Source organism: Pan paniscus, chromosome 1 (assembly GCF_029289425.2).
Source record: "Pan paniscus chromosome 1, NHGRI_mPanPan1-v2.0_pri, whole genome shotgun sequence".
NCBI classification, from domain to species: Eukaryota; Metazoa; Chordata; class Mammalia; order Primates; family Hominidae; genus Pan; species Pan paniscus.
This window is the reverse complement of record NC_073249.2, coordinates 149,097,668-149,112,039: the sequence shown is the minus strand read 5'-3', so window position 1 is coordinate 149,112,039 and position 14,372 is coordinate 149,097,668. Positions and strand designations below refer to the sequence as shown.

General features: G+C 41.6%; 1 protein-coding gene across 8 annotated transcripts in view; it reads left to right on the top strand.

Annotated features, from left to right (window-relative positions):
• The first annotated feature begins 2,687 nt into the window (after positions 1-2,687).
• The window catches only part of MIGA1 (mitoguardin 1), a 96,627-nt gene continuing 84,942 nt past the window's right edge, over positions 2,688-14,372 (top strand). Inside the window, exons 1-2 of one of the 8 annotated variants that reach the window (XM_055117098.2) lie at positions 2,688-4,049; positions 7,563-7,671. In XM_055117098.2, coding sequence (XP_054973073.2) covers positions 7,573-7,671 — 99 coding nt within the window. In that variant the 5' untranslated portion in view covers positions 2,688-4,049; positions 7,563-7,572. Of the gene's footprint in view, positions 4,050-4,069; positions 4,506-7,557; positions 7,672-14,372 lie in introns of those variants that run through there. The other 7 variants (XM_008959923.4, XM_008959925.4, XM_008959922.4 and 4 more) reach the window with 7 other exon arrangements.

The following is a 14,372-nucleotide window of genomic DNA, read 5'->3' as shown; positions in this document are numbered from 1 at the left end:
CTGGTCTCGAGCTCCTAACCTCAAATGATCTGCTCACCTCGGCCTCCAGGTGTGAGCCACAGTGCCAGGCCTATATTTGTCTTTCTAACATGCCAGGAGGAAATTGAGACATGAAAAGGGTAAGTACCTTGCTGAAGACCACTGTGACATAAAAAATACATATTTGGGCCAGGCACAGTGTCTCACACCTATAATCCCAAGATTTTGGGAGGCTGAGGTGGGAGGATCACTTGAGCCCAGGAGTTTGAGACCAGGCCCTGGCAACATAGGGAGACATTGTTTCTACTAAAATTTTAAAAATTAACTGGGCGTGGTGGCAAGTGCCTGTAGTCCCGGCCACTCAGAAGACTGAAGCAGGAAGATCACTTGAGCCCAGGAGTTCTAGGCTGCAGTGAGCTATGATCATACTACTTCAGTGCAGCCTGGGCAATAAAGTGAGATCCTGTATCAAAGAAAGAAAGAAAGAGAGAAAGAGAGAAAGAAAGAAGGAAGGAAGGAAGGCAGGCAGGCAGGCAGGCAGGCAGGCGGGTGGGCAGGCAGGCAGGCAGGCAAACGAGACAGACAGAAGGAAAAGAAACAAAGAAAGAAAAGATATATATTTGGTCTCTGTCCCCAGTCCTGACACAGAGCTCCTAAATCTCTTGGAATTTCCTGGTTGATAGGAGTGTCTTTTTTTCTAATATTCTTGTTGGGCTCCTGGATAGCTTCAGGATAGGGGCTGGTCACCAGCAAATTCAAGCTATGATTAGAAGCTTAAAAATGTTGGCCCCATACCTACCCTATCCTCTGTGGAGGAGAGAGGAGTTGAAGATTGAGTTAATAATCAATTATGGTTACATTGTCAGAGGGTTCGAACCAGAGCGACTCCATTTTGAGTGAGGGCTAGGAAAATGAGGCTGGGACTTGCTGGGCTGCATTCCCAGAAAGTTAGGCATTTCTAGCTTCTAAACATTTACAGTTAAGGGAACAGATTGATAATGTTTACTAAACAGACCCAGACTTGGGAGTGTCCTGATGTCCCTGATACCTTGAGAGCAAAAGCATTCCTAATTTTGCTTTAAAGATAATAATATTAATTCTTGCAATATGGTAATTAAGAAAATTAATCTTTTACCACAAACCCTCGTAGCAGTGCACATCTTCCCATGATCTTTTTTTTTAACTCCTCTATAAATGAATATTGTACCTAGAGTGGATGCGTTCCTCTTCTTCCTTTTGGGAACGCCCTACTCTGTCTATAGAGTAAGTGGACATTCACCACTTCACTGTCTTAAACTTGCTTTTGCTTTGGACTGTGGACTTGCCCTGAATTCTTTCTTGTGCGAAATCCAAGCACCCTCTCTTGGGATCTGGATTGGGACCCCTTTCTGGTAACAACATTATGAAGCCTCCATAGAAATCCCTGAAGTACGGGGTTCTAAGAGCTTCTGAGTTGGTGAACACATCCATATCCCAAAAAGGTTGTACATCCTGATTCCATGGGGACAGAAGTTCCCACGCTTAGGATCCTTCCAGATCTTGTTTTAGGTACCTCTTCATCTGGTTGTTCATCTGTATCCTTTGTAATATCTTCTGTTATAAATCAATAAACTGGTTTGGGATGGGAGGAGAAGATTGTGGGAATTCCTGATTTATAGCTGGTTGGTCAGAAGTACAAGTGACAACCTGGGATTTGCAATTGGTATCTGAAGTGGGGGCAGTCTTGTAGGACTGAGCCCTTAAGGGTTTGGTGCATAGTATTGAATTAAATTTAACTGTACAACACCCAGTTGGTAGACACTAAATTAAAGAGTGGAGTTTATAATAAGAAATAATTGGAGACTTGTTTGGTGGGGAAAAACCTCCACACATTTGGAGTCAGAAGTGTTGAAACTACAGAAAAATAGCTTTGTGTTTCTTTTCCTTTAACAATGCATCTAGTAAGCGGCCAAGAAAGGATTCAAACCCAGGCAGTCTGACTTCACAGTTTTGTTTTGATATTATGCAGATAGGATCCCCTAAATTCATTAATGGTTGCTGTAGCATGTATTGCAGTACTTGTACAGAAGAAACAACTGGTAGTACTCCATGAACTCCATTCTCTGGTTTAGTGAGCATTACACGATGGCTTGGTTATCTGGGGGAGGTACTGGCCTTCAGAATTAATCCAGGCTCCAATTTTTTTTTCCTTGTCCCCGATATCAGAAGACATTGAGTCCCCTGTCCTTCTGGTTTAAACCACTACTTGTTTGGTTTTCTTTTACTTGTAGCGAATATGTTAACTAATATATCCAATAATGGCTAAGATTGAGTGCAGTACTCTGCCAAACCAGAAGAAGGGAGGCTTACAGCAAATTACATTTGGTTTATAAACATAAATTAAATGTGATATTTCTATTTTATATATTTTATTTTATTATTATTTTGTAGAAATGAGGGTCTTGCTATTGCCCAGGCTAATCTCGATCTTCTTACCTCAAGGGATCCTCCCTCATCGGCCCCACAAAGTGTTGGGATTACAGATGTGAGCCACCTCACTTGGCCTAAATGTGACATATCTTATTCTCATGCTAAAGAATAAACTCTGTACCCACCGTGTATACTATTTTTCTCATAATGTTTATCGTGGAATTAAGGAGATAATATGGTCTCAGGAAAGTTGTGTTGAGTGGTAGTCATCATCATTACTGCTATTCTCATTATGCTGAATGTTTGGAAGCTGTGGGAAATGGGAAAGAGGAGGAAATTGGGAAAATAAATGAAAATAGCCTTACAAATTTCAGGTTCTTCAAGTCTCAAGAGCTCCATTTACCCTATAAGTGCAAAATATTTTCACATAAAACCCAGTCTGTGAATCGTTAGTTATTATTAATCTAATAATATCATAAATTGGTACTACTATTCTATTTTCCATTTGGTTAAATGGGAATTTTGAAAACAGAATTATTTTGGCTTTTCACCACAAATATGCTCAGCAACTGGAATTCTTAAATCTGCAGTTTTTTTTTTTGTTTGTTTTGTTTTGTTTTTTGTTTTGAGACAGAATCTCACTCTAGTCACCCAGGTTGGGGTGCAGTAGCACTATCTGGGCTCACACAACCTCCGCCTCCCGGGTTCAAGCGATTTTCCTGCCTCAGCCTCCCGAGTAGCTGGGATTACAGGCAGGTGCCTGGCTAATTTTTGTGCTTTTAGTAGAGATGGGGTTTCGCCATGTTGGCCAGGCTGGTCTTGAACTCCTGACCTCAAGTGATCTGCCCGCCTTGGCCCGCCAAAGTGCTGGGATTACAGGCTTCAGCCACCGTGCCCCGCCTAAATCTGCAGTTCTGATGGAATGTTTTGACTGAAGACTGAACGTAGAAACAGTACCTTGGGTTTTGTTGTTGTTATTTTTTCCTAACCCGGCCCCCTATTAGTTTACTATGTATTAGAACCGGAGAGCGGTGACTACTCTGCCAATAAATTGCCACATTCAATATTCTTCGGTTGCCTAATTCAGGGGGAAACACAGAAAAAAAGGTAAAGAGGACATGAAATCAATAATAAATGCATCATCTATACCGGATTAGAATGCCTCTTAACACTCATTCATCTGAGGGCTGAGGGCCTGTGGTAGAAGTTCTTAATCTTGTTTTCAGGGTTTTGAAATTGCGTAACTTTTTTTTCTTTAATGTAATGAGCATGTGTATACACATTTTTTTTTTCCAGGGGAAAGCCTCCATAATTTTTACCAGATTGACAACCGTTCTAGATCCCCCGACAGGTTACGAACTACAATACTAGTTTTTTTTTTTTTTTTTTACCGGTTTGTAAAAGGATGCAATTCTTCGAATATAGTTTTTGCATCCACCTGACGAGGAAGGACCCTCTACCCTAAACAAAAATGGCGGGAGCTGCTTCACACGTAGCCCCTCACGCAGAAAGCCTGGAAGGCCCCCTCCACTTTCTCTCCACCTTCGCACTCCTGACCCCGGAAGGACTCCGCCTTCTCCCTGTCAGACTGCTGCTCAGCGCCAGGCATCAGCTGGGAAGCTGGCGTGGGCAGGCCGGCTGTACCTGGCCTGGAGCTCCAGGTACAGGGCCAGGGGCGGGGTGGGGTGGAGAGGCGGGCGGGAGGAAGCGGAGAGTTGAGCGGCCACGCAGTTGGGGCAGTGGCCTCGGGGCAGGGGTGGCAAGGACTCCATCGCTGGCGTTAGCTCTCGGAGTGCCAGGTGGAGCGGCGGAAAGCCAGAGGGTCTACGGCCGTGCCACCCTGAACACCCCCGACCTCGTCTCATCTCAGAAGCTAAGCAGGGTCGGGCCTGGTTAGTACTTGCATAGGAAAGCAGGAGGGTCCCCACGCCAGAGGGAGGCCTGCAAAGGAAGCGCGGAATTGGGATGGGCTCGCCACTGCTCTGAGCCAGAGGAAGGGTCTGGACGGCCGAGCTGGAGGGACCCCCTTTTCTGGTGTTCTTGGCAAAGAAAAAGGAAGACAGCAGAGGAGAGCTCCGCGAGGGGCTGCTGTGGGGTCGGGGGAGAGCGCGCTGGAGGTAGGGCAGCTGGTGAGGTCTCAGGTTCGGCTTGGATCCGGGTGGTTTTGAGCAGGGAGTGGCTTTTGGATGTGAAAGATTACTCTGCTTTGCAGGTGCTTTCAGAGAATAATTTAGCACGGGAGTATTGTGGTGTCAGGTCCTTCTGTAAAGTTGCTAAATTATCTGTTTTCCAGAGGGAAGACTCAGCTTGTTTTTGCACAGGACTTTGAAACCTTTATTATTGTTGTTTTATTGTTGTTGTTATTGCAGCTAAACATGTTTGCTCTGTTGAAAGTGTCTTCTCAGTTAGGTTATATAGATTTGTGCTTCACGTCAATTTTCTTTTTGATATTTCAGACTTTCCTTCCTGTTGGATTATAAAGTCAAAGTTGCAGGATAGAATTTTAAGAAGTGTAAGAAACAAACTGTTTATGACACTTATTTTTAATTCCCCAGTAGTTGGAATGTAGAGGAGCAAGTAATATCACACAGGACAATATTTTTGGTTATGTTTTATAGATTCCGTCTATAAATTTGAATAATCATGAAACCCCCTTCATGTTTATTTTTATTATACTTCTGAAAGCAACTGAAATGACTAGTTTTTTGGGTTTTTTTTCTTTAGTTTTTCAATGAATAATGATTAGGTTTGGAATCAACTTAATCAGTAATATTAAATGAAAAAGAATGAGGTAGTTAGAATGCAAAAACAGAGGTTTGTCATAATCTTTTTTCTTTTTTTTTTTTTTTTTGAGGCGGAGTCTGGCTCTGTCGCCCAGGCTGGAGTGCAATGGCGCGATCTCTGCTCACTGCAACCTCCGCCCCTAGGGTTCTAGAAGTTCTCCTACCTCAGCCTTCCGAGTAGCTGGGGTTACAGGCGCCCGACATCACGCCTGGCTAATTTTTTTGTATTTGTAGTAGAGATGGGGTTTCGCTATATTGGCCAGGCTGGTCTCGAACTCTTGACCTCAACTGATCCACCCACCTCGGCCTCCCAAAATGCTGGGATTACAGGCGTGAGCCACCACGCCCGGCCGAGGTTTGTCATAATCTTTTAAGAATATCTCTGCAGCCAATTAAAGTGTTTGCTTTATTTTCTTTCTATTCTGCTTAAAAATTTGGAATGCTCCATTATAGGGAAAATTACTTTGGGTGAATTACTCAATACGTTTTCTAAATGCAGTAGCATAGATTGCTTAATGATCCAGAATCTAATTAGTAAAAATGTTTCTCAAAATAAAATGTGTTAATATTTAGGGAGGGAGAAGAATAAATGAGCTTCCCCCCACTTCCTTTTTACTGTAGTAATATTAAAAAAGTAATACATGTAGGCACGTTTTTAAAAATCAAGTATTACAAACAGACTTATAAGGAAAAGCAGTCATTCTTTGCCCAGCTTCTCTATATCCCTTGTCTTATTCTCCAGAGGACCATTTTTCACTTTCTTAACTGTTCATGGTTTCCTCTGTACTTTTTAATCATATGTCTCTATCACAGGTTGTTGACTGAAATAAATGTATGTCAATTAGAACTAACTATACTGAGTCTAAAAGTTGTACTTAGAACACTGGTAGGGGGGATTAAGTTTATACTGCTGTATCCCTAGTAAGGATTAAGGGAAGCATCAATAGTAGTAACCCACCCTAAGAGGTATCGCTGTGTTTGATTTTAAAGGAAACCACTACTTAATCAGTGGTTTTGACACTTGTCTGAAAAGAGGTGGGTATTAACAGAAGGGGATAGTCTATTGGAGTATAGAAAAAGAGAACATAGAGATGTATGCAGAAATGAAGGGCCTAAAAAAGTGTAGCAAATAATTTTTTTTTTTTTTTTGGTGTAGGCAGGGTTTCACCATGTTTCCCAGGCTGGTCTCGAACTCCTGGGCTCATGGACTCAAGCAATCCACCCATCTCGGCCTCCCAAAGTCACTCCCAAAGTGCTCAGGCATGAGCCACTCACTGTGCCCAGCCGCAAATAAACTTTTATAGAGGGATTGCTGGTAATTTTTATATTCTGTTATGTAATATACAGCACTACCCAAATAAAAGAAATAATAAATTTGGTAGACATAAACATTGTGGTTATTAGAGAAGCCCATTCTCTTGTGCATTAGAGATAGTGCTTAGGCGTTTTCTTGGCCTGAATGAAATATTCCTCAGGACTCTTGATTTTTGCACTCATCAGGCAACATTTTTGACTTCTTAGTTCAGCTTCCTATGGTCTTTTATTTCAGGGATGGTATGTTTTGATAGAATATGTACACTAGATCGTTTATTTCTTTATTATAAATAGATAAACTTGTAAACTGATTTATGCATCAATACCATGTAAATTTGTTTAACATGTGTTCAACTGGGTACAGTGGTAAAATTACGTTTCTGGCTCTATAAAGCAGAGACCCAGACCCTGAACCACTGCCTTAATGACCTCTCTTTGTGTGTCAACTGCTTCTCCGTACTCATCTGACTTTTCTTTTTTTGTTTAAGAGAAATAATACGCATTAAAACTATACCAAAATCATATAGCATATATGTGGCATTTCTTTGAAGATCTTTAAAATGAGACAATAGGAGAATAAATGCGTGAGTTCTGGAGTTCAGTCAGTGAACTCTGAGGTTCTAGCCCCAAGAGTCTGTTCCAGATTCCATTCAGCAACCTGCCTGCCACCTACTCTCACCCCCCCGCAGTTATATGAAGGAAACCAAATGAATGAGAAGTAAATTTTAAATTACTCTCTAAAAAGTGTTAAATTTTTATGTAACCAGAAAAGAGAGAATCTAGAACTCGCAATTTCCTAAGGAAAATTTGCTACCCGGACTCAAAGTTTAAATCTAGCTTTTTTTTTTTTTTTAACTTCTTATTTTTTATGCTGTCTCCTACAGGAAGGATAGCTTATTGTTTCTTTTACGCGTTTGGTGATTAATAAATATAATTTTAGCTCAAGTGTAATGTCATCAATAATTGACTGCAAAAATAAGCTGATAGAATTAAATTTTCAGTTTGTACCTTTCATTGGTAAAGTAACCAGAAATCTTTGTGGCTAATTTTTTTTATGTTTCATTTAATGAAGATTAGAAGAGGAGCCATGTCAGAAGAAACAGTAAGTGAATCACAGTTTTCCTTGAAGACAGCCGCGCTAAGAGTGTTTGATCTTCCTCTGACTTGGTACTATTCTCTCTCCCAGGTAAATAAAAGAAGCAAACAGGAAGTTGAATATTAAGCTTATTGCTCAGAGCATATTTTGTTTACATTATTTCAGTTTTATTTGAGGTTTCTGTATAGTACAGTCAAAATATTTATTGCAGTAGTTAAAAAACCTACTTGGTTATTTCACGGGTTTTTGTTTTTGGTTTTGGTTATTGTAACTCTTAAAAAAAGGTTATGTTACTTAAAAATTTTTTTCTGTCTTAAGCAAACTTACATAGTCCATTATTATTACTTTCAGTGAATTATGTTATTCCAGTAGGCCTGTTCTCACTATTAACAATCCTTTAAGTTTTATTGTGGTAAGGTACAAATAACATAAAATTGACCATTTTGATCATTTTTAAGTGTATAGTTCATTAGCCTTAAGTACATTCACATTGTTGTACAAACAATATCCAGAATTTTTTTCATCTTGCAAAACTCAAACTCTACAACTGTTTATCAACATCTTACTGTACCTCCTTCCCATCATTCCCCACCACCATTCTGTTTTCTGTCTGTATGAATTCGACCAGGTACCTCACAAGTAGAACCCTACAGAATTTTTTTGTGACTAGCTCCCTTTACTTAGCATAATGTCCTCAGGGTTCATCCATGTTGTAGCATATGTCAGCATTTCCTTTCTTTTTAAGGTAGAATAATATTTTGTTGTGTGGATATACTACATTTTGCTTATGTGTGTGTTTGTTGATGGACATTGGATTGCGTCCATGTTTTTGCTATTGTGAATAATGCTGCTATAAACATGGATATACAAATATCTCTTTGAGAACCTGCTTTTAATTATTTTGTGTCAAGTGAAATTGCTGGATCATACAGTAATTCTACTTTTAATTAAATTTATTTATTTATGTATGTATTTATTTATTATTATTTTTTTAGAGGCAGGGTCTTGCTTTGGAGTACAGTGGTAAGATCATAGCTCACTGCAGCCTCAAACTCCTGGGGTCAAGCAATCCTCCCACCTCAGCCTCTCAAGTAGCTGGGACTACAGGCATGTGCCACCATCTCTCCACCAGTTTTTAAATTTTTTGAAGAGACAGAGTCTCAGCATGTTGACCAGGCTGGTCTTGAACTCCTGGCCTCAAATCATCCTCTCACTTTGACCTCCTAAAGTACTGGGATTATAGGTGTCAGCTGGTTCACCCAGCCCTATTTTTAATTTTTTGAGGAACTGCCATACTGTTTTTCACAGTAGCTATACCACTTTACGTTTCTACCAATAGTGCACAGTTTTTCCACATAGTGCACAGTTTTTCCACATCCTCATCAATGCTTGTTATTTTCTATTTCATTGATAGTAGCCATCCTAATAGGTATGAGGTTATATTAGTCCGTTTTCATGCTGCTGATAAAGATATACCCAAGACTGGGCAATTTACAAAAGAAAGACGTTTATTGGACTCACAGTTCCACATGGCTGGGGAGGTCTCACAATCATGGTGGAAGGTGAAAATCACATCTCATATGGCGGCAGACAAGAGCTTGTGCAAAAAAACTCCCATTTTTGAAACTGTCAGATATTGTGACACTTACTCATTATCATGAGAACAGCAAGGGAAGGACTTGTCCCCATGATTCAGTTACCTACCACTGGGTCCCTCCCACAACATGTGGGAATTCAAGATGAGATTTGGGTGGGGACACAGCCAAACCATATCATTCTGCTCCTGGCCCCTCCCAAATCTCATGTCCTCACATTTCAGAAGCAATCATGCCTTCCCAACAGTCCCTCAAAGTCTTGACTCATTTCAGCATTAACTCAAAAGTCCACAGTCCAAAGTCTCATCTGAGACCAGGCAAGTCCCTTCCACCTATAAGCCTGTAAAATCAAAAGCAAATTAGTTACTTCCTAGATAGAATGGGGGTGTGGGCATTGGGTAAATATGGCTATTCCGAATGGGAAAAATTGGCCAAAACAAAGGAGCTACAGGCCCCATGCAAGTTTGAAATCCAGCAGGGCAGTCAAAAATTTTTTTTTTTTTGAGATGGAGTTTGGCTCTTGTTGCCCAGGCTGAAGTGCAATGGTACAATCTTGGCTCACTGCAACCTCCGCCTCCTGAGTTCAAGCGATTCTCCTGCCTCAGCCTCCTGAGTAGCTGGGATTACAGACATGTGCCACCACGCCTGGCTAGTTTTGTATTTTTAGTAGAGATGGGGTTTCTTCATGTTGGTCAGGCTGGTCTTGAACTCCTGACATCAGGTGATCTGCCTGCCTCGGCCTCCCAAAGTACTGGGATTACAGGTGTGAGCCACTGCGCCTGGCCAGGGCAGTCAAATATTAAAGTTCCAAAATGATCTCTTTTGACTCCATGTCTCACATCCAGGTCATGCTGATGCAAGAGGTGGGTTCCCATGGTCGTAGGTAGCTCTGCCCTTGTGGCTTTGCAGGGTACAGCCTCCCTCCCGGCTGCTTTTATGGGCTGGCGTTGAATGTCTGTGGCTTTCCCAGGTGTACGGTGCAAGCTGTTGGTGGATCTATCATTCTGGGGTCTGTAGGACGGTGGCCCTCTTCTCACAGCTGCACTAGGCGGTGCCCCAGTAGGGACTCTGTGTGGGGCCTCTGACCCCATGTTTCCCTTCTGTACTGCCCTAGCAGAGGTTCTCCATGAGGGCCCACCCCTGCAGCAAACTTCTGCCTGGGCATCCAGGCATTTCCATACATCTTCTGAAATCTAGGTGGAGGTTCCCAAACTCCAATTCTTGATTTCTGTGCACTGGCAGCCTCAACACCATGTGGAAGTTGCTAAGGCTTGTGGCTTGCACCCTCTGAAGCCACAGCCCAAGCTCTATGGTGGCCCCTTTCAACCATGGCTAGAGTGGCTGGGATGCAGGGCACCAAGTCCCTAGGCTGCACACAGCACGGGGACACTGGGCCTGGCCCCTGAAACCACTTTTTCCTCCTAGGCCTCCTGGCTGGTGATGGGAGGGGCTGCCGTGAAGACCTCTGACATGCCCTGGAGACATTTTCCCCATTATCTTGGGGATTAACATTTGGCTTCTCTTTACTTATGCAAATTTCTGCAGCCTGCTTGAACTTCTCAGAAAATGGAATTTTCTTTTCTATGGCATTGTCAGGTTGCAAATTTTCCAAACTTTTGTGCTCTGCATCCCTTATAAAACTGAATGCCTTTAACAGCACCCAAGTCACCTCTTAAATGCTTTGCTGCTTAGAGATTTCTTCTGCTAGATACCCTAAATCATCTCTCTCAAGTTCAATGTTTCACAAATTTCTAGGTCAGGGGCAAAATGCCACCAGTCTCTTTGCTAAAATATAGTAAGAGTCACCTTTGTGCCAGTTCCCAATGAGTTCCTCATCTTCATCTGAGACCACCTCAGCCTCACTTTATTATTCATATCACTATCAGCATTTTGGGCAAAGCCATTCAACAAGACTCTAGGAAGTTCCAAACTTTCCCACATTTTCCTCTCTTCTTCTGAGCCCTCCAAACTGTTTGAACCTCTGCCTGTTATCCCATTCCAAAGTCACATCCACATTTTTGGGTATCTTTTCAGCAGCACCCCACTCTACTGGTACCAATTTACTGTATTAGTCCATTTTCATGCTGCTGATAAAGACATACCTGAGACTGGGCAATTTACAAAAGAAAGCTTTATTGGACTTACAGTTCCATGTGGCTGGGGAGGCCTCACAATCATGGCAGAAGGTGAAAGGCACGTCTCACATGGCAGCCGCAAGAGAGAGTGAGAGCCAAATGAAATGGGTTTCCCCTTATCAAACCATCAGATCTCGTGAGACTTATGCGCTGTCATGAGAACAGCAAGGGAAGGACTTGTCCCCATGATTCAATTACCTGCCACCGGGTCCCTCTCACAACACATGGGAATTCAAGATGAGATTTGGGTGGGGACACAGCCAAACCATATCAAAGGTAGTATATCCTTCTTGTTTTGATTTGTATTTCCCTGATGATGTTGAGCATCTTCTCATGTGCTTATTGACCATTTGTATGTATCCTTTGAAGAAATGTATATTTTAGTCCTTTGCCCTTTTTTTTTTTTTGTAAGACAGAATCTCACTCTGTTGCATGGGCTGGAATGCAGTGGTGCAATCTCACTGCTCACTGCAGCCTCGGCCTCCTGGGTTCAAGCAATTCTCCCTGCCTTAGCCTCCTGAGTAGCTGAGATTACAGGTGCCTGCCACCATGCCTGGCTAATTTTTGTATTTTTAATAGAGTCAGGGTTTTGCCATGCTGGCCAGGCTCGTCTGGAACTCCTGACCTCAGGTGATCTGCCCGCCTCCGCCTCCCAAAGTGTTGGGATTACAGGTGTGAGCCACTTGTGCCTGGCCCCTTTGCCCATTTTTGAAATTGTTTTGTCTTGTGGAGTTTTCGTTCTCTGTATAGTCTGGGTATTAATTCCTTGTTAGTTATATGATTTCCATATATTTCTCCAATTCTGTGAATTACTTTTCTTTTCTTTTTTTTTTTTTTTTGAGATGGAGTCTCACTCTGTCACCCAAGCTGGAGTGTAGTGGTGCAGTCTTGGCTCACTGCAACCTCTGCCTCCTGGGTTCAAGCAGTTCTCCTGCCTCAGCCTCCCGAGTAGCTGGTATTACAGCTGCCTGCCACCACGCCTGGCTAATTTTTATATTTTTTCTTTTTTTTTTTTTTAGAGTCTCGCTTCTTCACCCAGGTTAGAGTGCAATGGCACAATCTCGGCTCACTGCAACCTCCGCCTCCTGGGTTCAAGCAATTCTTCTGCCTCAGCTTCCCAAGTAGCTGGGATTATAGGCATGTGCCAGCATGCCTGGCTAATTTTTGTATTTTTAATAGAGATGGGGTTTCACCATGTTGGCCAGGCTGGTCTTGAACTCCTGACGTCAAGTGATCCGCCTGCCTTGGCCTCCCAAAGTGCTGGGATTATAGGCATGAGCCAGTGTACCTGGCCTAATTTTTGTATTTTTAGTAGAGACGGGGTTTCACTATGTTGGCTAGGCTGGTCTCGAACTCCTGACCTTAAGCGATCCACCCGCCTTGGCCTGCAAAGTGCTGGGATTACAGGCATGAACCACCGTGCCCGACCCTGTGAATTACTTTTTTATTCTGTTGATGGTGTCTTTTGATGCACAAAATTTTAAAATTTTCATCAAGTCTTGTTTGTATCTTTTTTTTGTTGCCTGTGTCTTCATTGTCATATTTAAGAAGTCATTGCCAAATCCGATGTTGTGAAGCTTCTTAGGGTTTTAGGACTTATATTTAGGTCTTTGATCCATTTTGAGTTAATTTTTGTGTGTATTATTAGGTAAGGGTCCAGTTTTCCCTATACCATTTGTTGAAAAAACTGTCCATTTCCTACTGAATGGTCTTGCACCCCTGTGGAAAATCATTTGACGATATATGTGAGGTTTTATTTCTGTGCCCTTGATGCCAGTACCATACTGTTTTGATTACTGTCGCTTTATAGTGAGTTTTGAAATTAGGAAGTGTGAGTCCTCCAGCTTTGTTCTTCTTTTTCAAGTTTATTTTGGCTATTCTAAGTCCCTTGAGATTCCGTATGACATTTAGGATGGGTTTTTCTATTTCCGCCAAAAAATCATTGGGATTTTGATAGAGACTGCATTGAATCTGTAGATTGCTTTGGGTAGTATTGACATCTTAACAATGTTAAGTCTTCTAATCTATGAACATGGGATGTGTTTCTGTTTATTCATGTTTTCTTTAATTTCTTTCAGCAACGTGTATATATATATATTTTTAAATTGTAGAAGTCTTTCACATCTTTGGTTAATTCCTAAGTATTGTATTCTTTTTGATAATAATCTAAATGGAATTGTGGGGGGCGGTTGCTTTTTTTTTTTTTTTTTTTTTCTTTGAGACGAGGTCTTGCTTTGTTGCCCGGGCTGCAAATCCCGGCAGTGAGTCATGGCTCACTGCAGCTGAAACGTCCCAGGCTCAGGTGATCCTTGCACCTTAGCCTCCCAAGTAGCTTGTACTACAGGAGTGTACCAACACACCCAGCTAATTTTTTTTATTTTTTGTAGAGACAGGGTTTTACCATCTTGCCCAGGCTGGTCTCAAACTCCTGGATTCAAGCAATCCTCCCGTATTGGCCTCCCAAAGTGCTAGGATAACGGGTGTGAGCCAACGTGTTTGGCTTTCTCTCTCTCTCTCTTTTTTTAACCAGATTTTAAAATAACAAGATGGTTCTGTAGTATCCTTCACAGCCAATCAATGAAAGTTTTTTAAAAATCGTTTTGATCTTATGGATTTAATTGTATTTGATGTTTTAAACCATTGCATTTATTTATTCTTATTTATGCTCAAATGATCTCGTATTTGGCCAGTGAGAGTCTATTCAGGTTGGTTCCTGAGTGCTCTTGATAAAACCCTCATAATCCTTGCTATCTAGTATAAAATGGCACAGGCTCATCTTGTAATTTTCCTGCTCCATACCTAGAATCAACCACTTCTTCAAGGACCCCTTTAGTGTAAAATGATAAAGACAACAAACTAGGTACCATGAGTCAATTCAGATTACAGTGAATAGTTGTGAGAAGGAAAACAATCCAATTATAAAACTCTCCCAAAAGTTCTTTGGTTTGAATTATTCTGGATTAGAAACTAGGTTGGTACAGCTTATTTTTAAAAACTTTATTTTGAAATAATTATAGATTCATAGGAAGTTGCAAAAATTATACAGCAAGGCCCAGTGTAC